This window comes from Bufo gargarizans, chromosome 1, assembly GCF_014858855.1.
Source record: "Bufo gargarizans isolate SCDJY-AF-19 chromosome 1, ASM1485885v1, whole genome shotgun sequence".
Lineage (NCBI taxonomy): Eukaryota > Metazoa > Chordata > Amphibia > Anura > Bufonidae > Bufo > Bufo gargarizans.
The window spans coordinates 506,757,680-506,774,741 of record NC_058080.1 but is presented as its reverse complement, the minus strand read 5'-3'; the positions used below and the strand labels follow the sequence as shown (position 1 = coordinate 506,774,741).

At 47.3% G+C, this 17,062-nt stretch overlaps 1 protein-coding gene across 3 annotated transcripts in view; it reads right to left on the bottom strand.

The window, feature by feature from the left end:
* Positions 1-17,062, bottom strand: part of INPP5J (inositol polyphosphate-5-phosphatase J) — a 120,600-nt gene that overhangs the window by 85,267 nt on the left and 18,271 nt on the right. Inside the window, exon 1 of one of the 3 annotated variants that reach the window (XM_044275262.1) lies at positions 4,782-5,334. The exons of the other annotated variants lie outside the window; for them this stretch is intronic. Coding sequence (XP_044131197.1) covers positions 4,782-4,838 — 57 coding nt within the window. The 5' untranslated portion in view covers positions 4,839-5,334. Of the gene's footprint in view, positions 1-4,781; positions 5,335-17,062 lie in introns of those variants that run through there. 3 annotated transcript variants of the gene reach the window in all.

Genomic DNA, 17,062 nt, shown 5'->3' with positions numbered 1-17,062 from the left:
AGGGAGCACCAGATTGAGCCGCCAAAATCTGCTCACCCAGAGGAGAGGTCAGGCTGGTGCGAATAGCAGCCAGGATCTGATTCGGGGGTATGACCGTAGTCGGAATCGACTCCTCCCCGGACAGCTCGGAGTACTGCCGTGATAAGGCATCCGCTCTGATGTTCTTGGAGCCGGGTAGGTAGGAGACCACGTAATTAAAACGTGACAAGAACAGAGCCCATCTGGCCTGACGTGGTGTCAATCTCTTGGCCTCAGAGAGGTAGGTCAGATTCTTGTGGTCCGTCAGAATGAGAACCGGAACCACCGAGCCCTCGAGCAAGTGCCTCCATTCTTTAAGGGCCTGCACGATGGCCAATAACTCCCTGTCACCAATCTGATAGTTGCACTCCGCGGAAGACAGTTTCCGGGAGTAAAACCCACAAGGAAGCAGAGGACCCTCTGGTGTTCTACGCTGAGACAGGAGGGCGCCTACTCCCGTCTCAGACGCGTCCACCTCGAGGACAAAAGGCAACCCAGGGTTGGGATGCGACAGAATCGGAGCCGACACAAAGGCGGACTTTAGAGCCTCAAAAGCTCGGATGGCCTCGAGCGGCCAGACCTGAGGATTATTGCCCTTCCTGGTCAGATCCGTGAGAGGCTTGGCTAGCATGGAAAAGTCCCTGATGAACTTCCGATAATAATTGGCGAAGCCCAAAAAGCGCTGCAGGGCACGAAGCCCACTGGGCTGGGGCCACTGTAAGACAGCCGAAACCTTTTCAGGATCCATGGAGAACCCCTCAGCGGAAATGATGTAACCTAAGAAGGTTACCTGGGATCGGTGAAATTCGCATTTCTCAAGCTTACCGAACAGCTTGTTCTCTCGTAAGCGTTGCAACACTCGTCTGACATCCAGAATGTGGGCCTCCATGGATGCAGAATATACCAAGATGTCATCCAAATAGACCACCACACACTGCTGCAACAGGTCACGGAAAACATCGTTGATGAATTCCTGGAAGACTGCGGGCGCATTGCACAACCCAAAGGGCATAACCAAGGATTCATAATGACCGGTCCTGGTGTTAAACGCGGTCTTCCACTCATCGCCCGCCTTGATCCTTACCAGGTTATATGCCGCCCTCAGGTCGAGTTTGGTAAAGACCGTGGCCCCTTTGAGGCGATCGAACAGCTCGGAAATCAAGGGTATCGGGTAAGCGTTCTTGATCGTGATGCGATTGAGACCCCTGTAGTCGATGCAAGGCCTCAACTCACCGCCCTTCTTTTTCACAAAGAAAAATCCAGCCCCTGCCGGGGACGAGGATTTGCGAATGTGTCCGCGTGAAAGCGCCTCCCTCACGTACTCCTCCATGGCCTCATTCTCCGCTACCGACAGTGGATAGACTTTGCCACGAGGAGGAATGGCACCAGATTGTAACTCTATGGCACAATCGTATGGGCGGTGCGGAGGTAGGGCAACCGCACGCACCTTATCGAATACATCCCGGTACTCCTCGTATTCAGGAGGCAACAGAGAGTCCGAGGAAGTACACAGCAACTTGACAGGCCCATGGATGCAACTAGCCCCACACTGCGGTGACCACGAGAGGATCTCGGCCGATCTCCAATCGAAAGTCGGATTATGCTTCTGGAGCCAGGGGTACCCCAAGACCACCGAGTAGTGTGGAGACGAAATAACCTGGAGACAGACCGACTCTCTGTGAACGGCACCAATGGCCATCCCCACTGGAAGGGTCTCCTGAGTCACGTGTGGCGGCAGAAGGGGTCTGCCGTCTATCGCCTCAAGAGCCAGTGGGGAACCTCGAGGCTGCAGAGGAATGGAATTGGCGGCGGCGAACACACTATCAATGAACAAGCCACCAGCACCAGAGTCCACCAACGCCTGGGTCGTCACCAAGCCCCCGACCCAGGAGAGGACAACAGTAATCAGTGGTTTGTCAACACGGGAAACCGGGGACGAGGAGACTCCACCCAAGATCTGCCCCCGACAGGATCTCAGGTGCGAGCGTTTCCCGGACGGTTCGGGCATGCCAACCGAAAATGCCCACCGAGACCACAGTACATGCATCGGCCCTCGCGTCTCCGGAGTACCCTCTCCCCCTCGGACAGGCGAGCAACCCCCAGCTGCATGGGTTGACCCCCAGACCAGTCATCTCCAGGAGGCGTGGGAGGAGAGGGAGGCACGGGTGGGACAGCAAACGTAGGCGCCAATCTGTTAGAAGGCCTCCGCAGGCTCTCCTTAAAGGAAGGTCTCTCCCTGAATCTGGTGTCAATCAAAATCAGGAAAGAAATAAGGGACTCGAGCTCCACTGGTAGGTCCTTGGCTGCAATCTCATCCTTCAAGGCATCCGAGAGACCATGAGAGAAAGCAGCGACCAGAGCCTCATTATTCCAGCCCACCTCTGCTGCCAGGGTACGAAACTCAATGGCGTATTCAGCTACGGATCGTGAACCCTGTCTGATGGACATAAGAAGCTTCGCAGCAGAGGCAGCACGAGCCGGCACATCGAATACCTTCCGAAGAGAAGCAACAAAACCGGAAAACTCGGCAACCACCGGATTGTTGTTCTCCCATAAAGGGCTGGCCCAGGCCAAGGCCTTGTCCGAGAGCAGCGAGATCAAGAAGCCCACCTTTGATCTCTCAGTAGGAAAGGCATGTGGCAGCAACTCGAAATAAATGGCCACCTGGTTAAGGAAACCTCGGCACTGAGTTGGCTCTCCCCCAAAGCGCTGTGGAAGGGGGGCAGAACCGGTCATACCCCGAAACACCGCAGGTGCAGCAACAGGTGTCGGGGTAGACTCTGGCGCAACAACCGGAGCGGCAGTAGGAGCGGGCCCAGGAGCGACAACCGACCCATCGGCAACGGAAGCTAAATGAGCCGTGCGTTCAAGCAGGGTTTGTAACGCCACAGCGAACCGACCCAACAGGTGATCCTGCTGATCAAGTCTGGCAACCAGCGTAGGTAGCGAGGATGGCCCTGTACCGTCAGAATTCATGGCTTGGTCCTAATGTCATGGAACCATGAACCAGACGTACAACAGAGATAGGTGGAATAAGAAGGCTTTATTGAAAATCAAGCCGTAGCTAAAGTCCAAACGGATGGCTAAACTGAAGCAGGGTCTTGCGTAGACGGAGGTCAGGAACCAGGAGGGTAGTCAGACGTAGCCAGGATCAGGAACCAACGGGGTAGTCAGACGAAGCCAGGATCGGGAACCAACGGGGTAGTCAGACGAGGCCAGGATCAGGAACCAGAAGCAGCAGCAGTCTTTGAAGCATGTGCACACAGGAGGACCAAGCAAGGAACTGAAGCCACAGACCTTCTATATATGAGCTAAGCATCCAGCTCCTCCCAGTGGGAAGGAGGAGCCGCAGGGTGGGAGGCTACAAGAAACCCAGAAACCAAGATGGCAGCCAGCACATGTCAAACGAAGGAGAACAGTGAGAAGGTAAGACCATGACAGTGAGGCATTTATCAGACTGATGTTAGGCATTTATCAGACTGGTGTGGGGCATTTATCAGACTGGTGTGGGGCATTTATCAGACTGGTGTGGGGCATTTATCAGACTGGTGTGGGGCATTTATCAGACTGGTGTGAGGTATTTATCAGACTGGTGTGGGGCATTTATCAGACTGGTGTGGGGCATTTATCAGACTGGTATGAGGCATTTATCAGACTGGTATGAGGCATTTATCGGACTGGTGTGAGGCATTTATCAGACTGGTATGAGGCATTTATCGGACTGGTGTGACTCGTGAGGCCTTTATCAGACTGGGGTGACTCGTGAGGCATTTATCAGACTGATGTTAGGCATTTATCTGACTGGTGTGAGGTATTTATCAGACTGGTGTTGGGAATTTATCAGACTGGTGTGAGGCATTTATCTGGTGGGCATGAGGCATTTATCAGACTGGTGTGAGGCATTTATCAGACTGGTGTCAGGCATTTATCAGACTGGTGTCAGGCATTTATCAGACTGGTATGAGGCATTTATCGGACTGGTGTGACTTGAGGCATTTATCAGACTGGTGTGAGGTATTTATCAGACTGGTGTGACTCGTGAGGCATTTATCAGACTGGTGTGGGGCATTTATCAGACTGGTGTGGGGCATTTATCAGACTGGTGTGAGGCATTTATCAGACTGGTGTGAGGCATTTATCAGACTGGTGTGAGGCATTTATCAGACTGGTGTGAGGCATTTATCAGACTGGTGTCGGGCATTTATCAGACTGGTATGAGGCATTTATCGGACTGGTGTGACTTGAGGCATTTATCAGACTGGTGTGAGGCATTTATCAGACTGGTGTGAGGACTTTATCAGACTGGTGTGGGGCATTTATCAGACTGGTGTGAGGCATTTATCTGATGGGCATGAGGCATTTATCAGACTGGTGTGAGTCTGTTACACTATATGAGGGAGAGGACAAGGAGAAAGGGAACTGAGTTGTGGAGAATCATGGAGCCCAGCACAGAAGGGTCACACAGGAGTCAGGGAGGACACCACTAGGACATAGTAAAGGGACACATGAGGACAAGCAGTGAGGAGCAGGAAGGGTTAACTCCAGAGGCTGCCATGCCTGTGTTTCAGCACAAGGTCAGTGTATGCAATGCAGCAGCTGTATAGATAAGCATCTGTACCGAACACTATGGAACCAGCCATCCCCACGGTGACTTTTAATGGCTTCATATGCTGACTCCATGTACTACCCTCTGCGCTTACATTACAGCCTCGCTGTCTCCTCCCCCTCCCGCCTCAATACCCGATGCAGTACCGGCGCGTTACCTGCGAGCCCGCATCCTGTGCCCTGCGTCTCCTCGCGCGGTCCCCGTGCTCTGCCATAGCTGCCGAGCAGATGCTTTCCTCCTCCTCCGCCTGGCAGCCCCTCGCCAGCAGGTGACGTCAGGATATCAACCTGCCAGAGGACGTTAAAGGAACAGGCGGGTGCTTGTCATGGCTGAAAGCGCCAGCCTGGGTGATAATGTATACAGTAATGGCCTTCCTGCTGATAAATCATTAACTGACGGTTTCCGGCAGCAGTCCGCCTGTAAAGGAGTGGGGAACCGGGGGCTGGTACCTCAGCTACCCGGTAAATGCCCAGCAGGCAGCGCCAGGGAGGAGACTGGCAGTACAGGAAGAGGCACAACCAGGAACTGTCATTACCTGCCCGTGACAGGTGTGGTGGTGGCAGGGTGCAGCTGCCACCATGTTTGATGGTGCAAGGGACACTTCCAGTTCACTGAGCTTCACACTAGAGTCCTGTACACACCAGCAGAAAGCCATCAGAATATGGTATTGTACTGTGGGACTGCCCTACCACATGGGGGGTACGGTCATGATGCGCTACGTTGGTGCCGGTTATTTCCCCTGTTTTATATCTTCACATTCCATAACTTAATAAATAAATTTTCGGCCACGGTGCGGTGTACGGCCTGGTTTTTAGCAGGACCAGCTGTTCAGTTTCAGGCCTCGTTCACATTTCCTTTTTTTCATTGACGTGGGCTGTCCGCTTTTTCCACGGACAGTACATGTACATATTGATTTATTGATCCGTAATGCAGACCAAGCACGCCCATAGAAGTCTCCGCGGCATCCGTGTTGCATCCATTTTTTCACTGAAGACTAATAGGAGATTCTTTGAAAATTCATTTTCAGCTGAGCAATGTCCGTGGATTACGGATGACACATGGATGGTAAAAACGGACACACGGATCCTTCACAGATGAAACGTACACTTTTTTTCACAGATGTGTCACTGGCACGGAAATGTGGACGAGGCCTCAGTAGTGGCATTTTGGGGTGCAGACAATTTAGCATTTTCTATTGCATGTTTTTGGCAGTTGATAATTGTTGCACGGGATAAATCATTTGGAACATTTAATAAAGGTTTGGTACAAAAGGTATAAATTATAGCGGCTGGCACCATAATTTGCCACCTTTCACTTCTCTTGCCACTTTTCAAAAATGGTAGGAAAGGTGGGCAGGGCTTAGCAGAAGGGGTGTGTCCTCCACCACCCAACAGATTTACCATAATTTACCCCCAGAAACTGGCATAAATGATAGTTAATCTCCACCAGCTAAGGCTACTTTCACATTAGCGTTTTTTGCGGATACGTCATGGATCTGCAAAAACGCTTCCGTTACAATAATACGACGCATGCATCCGTCATGAACGGATCCGGTTGTATTATGTCTTGTATAGCCATGACGGATCCGTCATGAACACCATTGAAAGTGAATGGAGGACGAATCCGTTTTCTATTGTGTCATAGAACGGATCCGTCCCCATTGACTTACATTGTGTGTCATGACAGATCCGTCTTGCTCCGCACCATATCGCGGACAGAAAAACGCTGCTTGCAGCGATGGGTCCACAACCAAACAGAACGGAATGCATTTTGGTGCATTCCACTTCGTCCAGTTCAGTTTTGTCCCCATTGACAGTGAATGGGAACAAAACTGAAGCGTTTTCTTCCGCTATTGAGATCCTATGACAGATCTCAATAGCGAAATTGAAAACGCAGATGTGAAAGTCGCCTAATAGGTGTTGAAAATGTAAACTTCTTGCACACAAACTGCCTGGAAATGTGGCAGATGTATTAAGTGGACTGTGCCTCTTAAAAAATTTAGAGCGTTCTGCATAGATAGAATTGTCGTTTGTAATATCAGTCAGGTTGTTATGGACACAGTGATACCAGTTATGTATAGTCTATTATTTTTTTTATTATTATTTTTTACTAAAATAAAGGCATTTGATAGGGGGAATAATGCAGGTTTATTTTTACCAGATTTTTTTTTCTATTTTATTTTTAAAAACCTTTTAAAATAGGAATCCAAAGTCAGCTTTGGTAGCAAGGTACCCACCAGTACCGAATCCGACTTCAGATTCCTATTTTAAAATGTTTTCAAATCCGCAGATAGAAATACCAGAGTCATTTACCGAAGTCTCACGCAACTTCAGCCAAGACAAAGTTTTCCTACATGAAGCAAATACATTGTAAATGCTGTACGGAAATAGCGTTACAAACAAGTTTTTTAACTAATCGACTTCGGATCTATGATCCAAAGCTCAATTCGCTCAACCCTATTGAGTTGTGTGTGTATATGTATTCACCCCCTTTGCTATGAAACTCCAAAATAAGTTCTGGTCAAACTAATTATATTCCAAAGTCACATACACTACTCACAAAAAATTAGGGATATTTGGCTTGTGGGTAAAATTTTAGGATGAACCTAAAATGCACTCTAACCTTTACAGGTGAACTTAATGTAATCTTCTCTAAACTTTTGAGTTCAGATGTCCAACTGTTCAGGCTGGGTTCACACTTGAGCGTTGCGCAAACGCGCGTTTTACGCGCGTTTTACGCGCGTTTTTGACGCGCATTTTTATGCGCGTTTTTGTAATAGTAAACGCGCGTTTGACGCGCGTTTCTGTGATTCACTACAGTGTCCTATGGCCACAAACGCCCCAAAAGTCGCTCATGTACTTTTTGGAGCGTCGGGCGTTTTACAGCGCGATCGTACGCGCTGTAAAACGCCCAAGTGTGAACCATTCCCATAGGGAATCATTGGTTTCTCCTTGTTGAGCGTTTTACAGCGCGTAGGAACGCGCTGTAAAACGCTCAGGTGTGAACCCAGCCTCAGTGTTTCATTACTTTTTGCACAACTTGCTGTTCTCTAACAAGGAGCTTAACAGCAAAATTCAAAACAGGTTGTTGATCCATGAATCGCCCATAAATTTCTTGGCATAATAAGAGTTGGTATTTAAACAGTCCTCCTCATCATGCTGTTCATATTTTGACATCATGAGATCAAGACGACACCTGACAATTGATCAACAGCACCTTGCCATTGTGAGGCTTCAAACAGGATGTTCTCAGAAGGAAGTGGCCACTGATCTTACAGTGTCACCTGGAGGTTACAACTAGAAGAGTCACATAAAGGCATAGAAGTGTTGTTCTTTGGTCACATCCCACACTGATGAACCCTTCATTGTGAACAATGCCCTGCATGTCATTTCAGACGATTCAAAAACGTTTACATCAGCGTGGTCTGCGTGCTAGACGACCTGCAAGGTTACCTGACCACAGGCGTCTTTGTCTTGCATGGGCCGGAGGCAGCTACACTGGACGAGGGATCAGTGGGCCTCAGTGCTGTTGACTGATGAAAGTCGATTCATGCTCAGCAGAAATTATGGCGGCCAACGATGTTGGAGCCACCAAATAGAGCGCTCTGCATCAGCCACTGTTGCCACCAGATGAGCCTTTGGTGGTGGTGGTGGTGTTACATTGTGGGCAGTTGTGTCTAGTCAATACAGAACTTCTACACTTTGTGAATAGTACAGTGACAAGCCCATACTACTTGAATAACATTATTAATCCAGTCACTGTGCCTCTGCATAAACAACACAGGTCTAATTTCATCGAGGTAGCATCATTAGAAAACAGCTGCTGGAGACTGGGGTACCTCAAACGGAGTGGCCTGCTCTTTCTCCAGACCTGAATCCCATTGAAAACCTATGGGATCAGCTGAGTCGCCATGTAGAGGCTTGTAACTCTGTACCCCAGAACTTCAATGACCTGAGGGCCGCTCTTCAAGAAGAGTGGGATGCCATGCCACAGCAGACAATAAGTCGACTTGTGAACAGCATGAGACGTCGTTGTCAATCTGTAATTGATGCTAAAGGCCCTATTGCAACGACCAGACCACAGGGGTGTAGTGAGTGTAATGGTGATGATGTGCTGAGTGAGGGTAATAGTACCCACAGTTCAGTTGTCCCCTGGGCCAGCCTGTAGTGGAGGGGAAGACAGCACTAAATCCTCCTGGGGACTCTATTGCAGGGAACATCAGCTAGATGGAAGTTGAGGTGCCCTTGATGGTAATGGGTATGCTTAGGGTGCTTTGGTGGCTGGGCCCTTGTGTTGTTTGTGACGCCAGCACCATTAGGTGCAATTAGGAGATTAAGTAGAATGATGAGAGAGACAGTAGTTGAACCAAACAGGGAATTTACTCGTAAGTTGTAGTCTTGCAATAAGTAACATTTAATAGCAGTACTTTGTCGTACATGAAGTTGGTGAAGATGATAAAGCTGCAAATCCCAATTAGCAGGCTCTGTGAGGTGATGTATGTAGGTTCCAGCTTAACTTATGCAGGAGTAATGATGACACTTTACTTGGTTCCTGATCTTGCTCTGGCTATTCAGTCTTCCAATAATATGGATACTCTGGTACTAATAGTATACAACCCAAGGGCGGTCTCCCTCATGGCAGGCAAACTCTCTCCTCCATCCTTTGAAAAGGTTGTCTAAACTATAGTCCAAGTAGTGCCTGGCCTTGACTCTACAATGTAGGATTACTAAATCCTGCTTCTGGATTCCAAACGTTCAAGTAGCCGGGCCCAGGAGAGCAGAGCAAAGTCTGTCTCCTCTCCTCCTCCTCCTCCTCCTGCCTCCTAACTCCTAAATCTCCCTAACTTCCTATGGCTGACCTATATAAATGGTTTTATAGTGACCTCTAGTGTTGGTAGTGTGTAATGCATTTCACCAGCCTGTAATAGGAATTTAGCAGCATCGACAAAGGAAAATACAACGATTAGTGCAAGATGGCATGAAAGGGCATATAGCAATTTGGAGTGGCCCATACACACATAAGTGGAACACTACACTATGACAAGTTATTGAGACATTGACATTTTTTGTGTGTGGGGGGGGGGGGGATTTTCCCACCACTGTTGTTGGCTTTTGTTTCAATAAATTGTTTGAGATGAAGAAATCACCATTGCATGCTTCTACTTAAATGCCCTACTTTCATGATATAATATCACTGTAGCGTGAACTTTTTAAGTTTTCCATAAATTTCACCCAAAAGCCAAATATCCCTAACTTTTTGTGAGTAGTGTAATTGGTTGAATAGGGTCCCCTGGGTGCAATCAAAGTGTCACATGACGTAAGTATAACTAATGTTAAGGAAATTATCCAGCTTCTACTATGGATATAAAAGTGATTTTCATTTTATCTGTATACATGATATAATTTGCTGACATTTGAAAAGAAAACTATAGAAGAAGTGAACTGTGTGTGTTAAGATAAGATAACATTTGTACTACTCCTTGTAATTTTGCCTCTTTTGCTTAAAATTCTAAACCCATTAGTTAACACATTTTTTGTAAAGTGAAACTTGAAAAATAACTAACCAATCAATAGATGGATTCAAAAGCCATTATTGAAATGTCTGTAAACCAATCATGTTTTACTTTGAGGGGTTACACCCTGTGAACTGTGTATAAATAAAGGGTGCAGGACACTTTCACTTTAGGGTCCTGACAAGGTTTTGAACTATACTCAGACTTCTGTCATTTTCCTCCGTCGACGTCATTCACCTGAACACGAGGCAACGATCATCACGTGGCTGACCTTTGGCCTGCCGCAACATTTTCTGGTGGAGAATGCGGGCACCATAACAACACTCCTAGCTGCAGATCGCGACACGGAGACCAGGACCCAGGAAGACCGCGGTAAGTAACCCATTGTGTTACTACCTGTCTCCTGAGCTCTGCTCGCTGTTCTGCAGTGTGGTGTGTGAACGTGGTGCCTGTACCGTGTTCTGGTGAATGTAATATTTCCCCTATATGTGCTAAACTGTCTTTAGGCGTATGAATGCACGAATGTGTGAGTGGCTGAGATAAGCTGAATCTTGGAGGGGTCTGTCCCTGCTCCTCCTGAGCCAAGCTGAAAGTCTAGAGCTCGCTGACTGGCTTGTCCGGTCCCTGTCTCTGGAGGCCTCTGGTTCTGGTGGAGAAAGGGTTGACAGACCTATACTGGAGGAGGCTGTGAGAAGTGGCAGTGTATAAAGCTGTCCAGTAAGTTTGGATAGGGGCCCTGCAGTTCCTTGTTGGTACCTGAAAAGGCGCCTGAGGTCAGGGGTTGTTCCAATGTTATGTCATACTGTGTGGTTTCACATGTACTGAGTGCCTGCTGATATTGTGTGAGGAAGAATTACTGCATTGCTGCCAATTCCTGTGCTGTACAGTGTATACATGCGTGGGTATTATGATTCCAGTTTGGATTGGGTGGTTGCAGTTATAATCATTTGGATTGCAGTATTTGTTTGCTTCCTGTGCCATAGAAAGAACGAAGAGGGGTTTAAGGGGTTTCCAGTGAGTAACCCCAGAGAGGACGTGTGAGTTACTCTGTGTGAGGGCAAGACTATATTGTAGTATTGCCAGACCAGTGGATAGTGCTGCCTCGGAAGTGTGCCCACAGCACCACTGGTAGGAAAATTGGTGCCGCCTCGGAAGTGTGTCCACGGCACCAATAGTAGTGCCGCCTCGGAAGTGTGTCCACGGCACTACTGATAGTGCTGCCTCGGAAGTGTGTCCACAGCACTGTTGTAATTCACCAGGTGTGTGAGTACCTGGATAGTGAATTACAAGGAGCCACCCACGGGATGGGGGCTACACAGAGTAAGCGTTCCTCTGAGAAGGGAGCAGAGAAATGGGTCTCTGCAATTGATATTATGCAATGCGCAAAGGGCACTGAAGCAACCAAAGACTGTAGACAAATGCTAAAGAAATTAGGAGCAGGTGTGAATGGAACATTGGATGAACCAGTATGGCAGAAATTTCTTACAAATTTTAAGGGGTGGTTGGAAGACCATAACAAATATGACCAGGCCACAATGTGGTATGATGTAGCCCAGGGAATGACTTTGACTGCCCATAAGGCAAAAGACACTGACAAAGGGACTATGTATGAAATATGGGATGAAATTAAATTGCCTACAAAAGAATTAAACATCCCTTCTGAAGTACGGTGTATTATCCCCCATAACCCACAAAAATCTCTCCCTCCCACAGCACCACCTCCATATAAAAGCCCGGAGGGGTGGACTTGTCCTAATTGTGGACAACAGAACCCAGACACAAGAGTGAGATGCTCAGCCTGTGGGGGGTCCAAGCCACACTCTCGTGTGGGCTTATACCCATTAGTCAATAAGACCCTCCCCACAGTGAAAGCTGGGCAACTGGAAACACATGATTATGAGGTCTATAGGCCATGGACTCCTAGTGAGTTACTGGCTATGTGTAATACTTTGCCAGACCCCCGTACTGTCCCCAGTACTTTCCTTCGTAAATTGGAAAGTATCCAGACCGCATATAAAGCCACTTGGGCGGATCTGGAGAGTCTTCTAGAGACTAAAGGAGGGGAAGTACTTAAGAATCAAATGATGGCAAAAGCCCCTGGTACTGTCCCAGTGGATAAGGCCACAGACCAGTCAGGCCAGGAATTTATCATGGCCCTTAAACCCTGGGTAAAAGAGCAACAGGACAATCAGACTGACACTTTTATGATGCAAACACAAGACGCTAAGCAGACTGTAGCTGACTATGCCACAGCTTTAGAACAGCTCTGGCTTGACTATGGGTATGAGACAGGAGACAGTAAGGACATGAGACTACTAAAACATACATTCATGTCTGGATTAAAAGCACCCATACAGGATGCGGTGAAGAAGGCTCGCCCTGATTGGCGGACCTGCCAGTTCCCTGACCTAGTGGCCATAGCAAAGGGAGCTGAGCTAGACTTACAAAATAAAAAGAAGCCAATAATGGCTAACCAACCTTTTAAACCTAAGGGCAGGTTTCACGAAAGAATACCAGGTGGGGATCAGTCTCCACGTAACTGGGACCAAGTAACATGCTGGAATTGTGGGAAAAAAGGGCATTTCTCAGTCAAATGTCCCCGAAGAGGTCAGGCTACTGCCTGGACCTCTCAATGAAGTGACGGCAATCCTGTGAGTTCCCTCAACGTTAACTACCCCCTTGACGCAATCCCAGGTCCACAACTAATCATCACATCCACATGTGAGGACACGGGGAATTCAATTGACTTTTTGGTAGACACAGGAGCAGCCCATACCCTAATACAAGAAAAATATGTGCCTGAGGAGCTTATCTCCTCAGATTACATCTACTGTCAAGGGGTTGAGGGGACTACTGTTAAACTCCCACTAACAAAGCCTGTTAAACTTAATATTCATGATGCTGCATCTATTGTCACACGTGTGTTGGTAAGCTCAGATAGTCCATACAATTTGCTGGGGACTGACGTACTCAGTGCCATGAGGGCATCTGTGGATTTCTCTTCAGGAAAACCCCAAATTACAGCCCCTGTGTCTGAAGAGACTCTGTGTGCACTTATGTACTTAATGACATTTAGTGCCCCCTCTGCCTCTCAGAATACACCCCCAGATTGGCTGTCTGAAGTGCCATCACATTTGTGGGCAACTTCCAAGACAGATGTGGGCAGACTACCAGTAACTCCGGTGGTTGTGCAGCTGAAACCTGGCATTAAGCCGCCATGTGTGCGTCAGTACCCATTAAATTCTTCACAGGAAGATGCCATTGCAAATGATCTGGAAGAGCTGTTGGGGAAAGGGTTAATAATCCCTATAAAAAGCCCCTTTAATACACCCCTATTTCCTGTAAAGAAGAAACAGACTGTGAAGGGTCAGCCTCCAGTCTATCGTATGGTACATGATTTAAGGGCAGTGAATGCTGTAACTGTCATAAATACACCACAAGTGCCCAATCCACACACACTGTTAAACCAAGTGCCCATAGATGCCACATCTTTTTCTGTCATTGATCTTGCAAATGCTTTCTTCTCTGTCCCTTTAGATGAAGAATGCTGGCCCTACTTTGCTTTCACTTTTCGTCACAAGCAGTATGCATGGGTCGTTTTACCACAAGGGGCTGCCAATTCCCCTGATATTTTCTCCACTGCTTTACACTCTGTGTTGCAGTCCTGGCAGCCGGCCTATCCGGACACTGTTCTTTTACAATATATTGATGATCTGTTGCTTTGTTGCCACAGCTCTGAACAGTGTAAAGAAGAAACTTTATCTTTGCTTATTTTCCTTGCTGAAAATGGTTGTAAAGCCTCCAAGGAGAAGCTGCAACTTTGTAAATCTACTGTGATTTTCCTAGGTCACTGTATTTCTCCAGGTACCAAACACCTCACAACTGAGAGGGTTACTGCTATCCGGCAGCACCCCCTGCCAAGTACTCCAAGGGCTCTGCGTGCCTTTATTGGACTTGTCAGTTACTGTCGCCCCTGGATTAAGGATTGCTCTCAGATGATGCAGCCACTATATGATTGCCTCAAAGGAGAGACCTTTGAACTCACACCAGGAGCTGTGAGTGCATTTCATACATTAAAACTCACTCTCACCACGACACCAGCATTGGGCATCCCCAATTACAAACAAACTTTCACGTTGTATTGTCATGAGCAAGGGGGATTTGCCTCAGGTGTATTGACGCAGAAACATGGGGATCGTATGCGGCCTATAGCATACTATTCTACCAGTTTGGATTGTATTGCCAGAGCACTACCCACATGTTTCAGAGCTGTCGCTGCTGCCTCTGAATTGGTGCTAAAGACGGAAGACTTGGTACTGCAACACCCTCTTACCTTACAAGCACCACATTCAGTTGCTGAATTACTGCACTCCACCAAACTGAAACATTTGTCTCAAGCCAGGATCACGAAATATGAGATGACACTCCTCAGTCCCCACATTACCTTACAGCGATGTACTGTTCTAAATCCAGCTACTTTGATGCCAGTGGATTTAGAAGAGGAGGGGGGAGTGGGAGTAGTAGACATGTCTGATCCAGTTGCAAATCATAACTGTCATGAATTGATGATTGCAGAAACAAAAGGGTTACCAAATGTTACTGAAACACCATTAACTAATCCTGATGCTGAGTATTTTGTAGATGGCTCCAGATGGTGGAATGACGAACAAGGACACTTTGTCACCGGGTATGCGGTAATCCAGGATGGTAAGGTAATCATACAAAAACCACTCCCATCTTGTGCGTCTGCACAGGAGGCGGAGTTGAAGGCACTCACTGACGCATGTACAATGGGTAAGGGACTGAGAATAAATTGTTACACTGATTCCAGGTATGCTTTCGGGGTAGCACATGATTTTGGTGTTATCTGGAAAACTAGGGGATTTCTGACTTCCTCGGGCAAACCAATTAAAAATTCAGAAGCAGTACAGAGCCTCATAGAGGCCCTAGAGCTGCCCACAGAGGTAGCCATTGTTAAAGTGCCAGCCCATGTGAAGCAAGATGATCCGCTAGCTGTGGGAAATGCTCAAGCAGACCAAGCAGCCAAACAAGCAGCCGGTCTGCCGCTCCTGACATTGTTTTTTCCAACTATGCCAGATTTGTCGCTCTTGCAGGAATTACAGGCCCAGATAACGCCTCAAGACAAAAAGGTATGGATGGAGGCGGGGGCTACGAAGACAGAAGAGCTCTGGCAGGTAAATGGCAGAACATGTTTGCCTCGGAATTTGTATCCGATGATGGCCAATTTAGCACATGGCCCTACTCATTTGTCGAAAGGAGCTATGAGCGCACTAGTGTTAGAACATTGGTTTGCACCTGGAATTCAGACCCTCTTTGGAAAGTTTGTTCAGGGTTGTCTTACATGTGCCAGACATAACCCTGGGAGGTTTGTAAAGACCCCCAAGAAACACACTCCCAAACCCTTGTACCCGTTTCAAAGAGTGCAGGTGGATTACATCCAGCTACCCAAGGTGAGCACATATGAGTATGTCCTTGTAGCCATTGATGTATTCTCAGGCTGGCCAGAAGCTTGGCCAGTAACTACAGCTACAGCCAAAAATACTGCTAAGAAAATATTGTCAGAGGTAGTCTGCAGATATGGGATTCCAGAGGTAATAGAGTCAGACAGAGGTACCCACTTCACTGGGGAGATAATGGGACACATACTGAAGACCCTAGGGATCACACAAGCCCTGCACACTCCCTATCACCCGGAAAGCAGCGGAAAGGTGGAAAGACTTAATGGGACAATTAAATTAAAATTGCAAAAGTATTTAGACTCACACAGTTCTATGAACTGGGTAGAAGCTTTGCCAGTAGTATTATATGCCATCCGCACTACTCCTACTGGACAAGAAAAGCTTAGTCCGTTTGAAATTTTGTTTGGTTCTGCACCAAGGACAGGGTTATATTTTCCACAGCAGCTGCAAGCAGACTACTCTACCCTGACTTCATATTTGGTGGAATTGCATGAACATCTGTCAAAGGTGCATTCACGTGTTTTCTCTTCTATACCAGATCCTAATTCTCTTGAAGGTACACATTCTCTAGTTCCTGGAGATTGGGTAGTCCTGAAGAGGCATGTAAGAAAGACCCTGGAGCCAAGGTTTGACGGTCCATATCAGGTGCAACTGACCACACCCACCGCCGTCAAGCTGAACGGGAGACCAGTCTGGGTCCATGCAAGTCACTGCAAAAAGGTTCTGAAGACAGACAGTCACGAACAGGAAAGCAGCCCTACAGTTGTAAATCCAACCAGTTGTGAGAGTAACGTGGATCAGTAGACCATCACAATGCATGCAATGCCTTGCCTGTTTCTTTATATTCTATGTTTTTGTGCGCAGGTGAAAGGAGGAAAACATACAAATTCCATTTGGCAACTACATCAACAGACTGCCAAGCAGCTGAATACTACTGACTGTTGGATATGCTCTCATATCCCTGCCAACTACAAGGGAATCCCTCTGATAGGTGTTCCAATCTCTATGAATGATTTGAATCTCACAGACTATAGCTATGATGTTCAAATAGATGTAGATCACACCTCACATAATGCTGTTTCTGATCAAGGGATATACTTAGAGATTACTGGTATAATCTCTCCGCCCACTATATGTTTGGGGCCTATGTTTGTGAACCATATAGCTAAGATAAAGGGCCGTTTTGTCAGTTTACCACAGATATATGTGGGGGAAACAGATTGTAGAAATGCTACTCTGATATTCAATATGGAATTTAGGAAGACTTCATGTGACATAGTTAATACTAACTGTAATAGTTTGTGTTTCTGTCCAACTATGAAAGTTTCTTGTGCCCCAAGGTGTGCCTGTCCAGAAAAGAAGGACAAGGACAAATGGACTTGTAAGACGAAATTGTATGATAATATGATATGGTTTCAGGGATGGCTGGGACATCACGGCAGGATG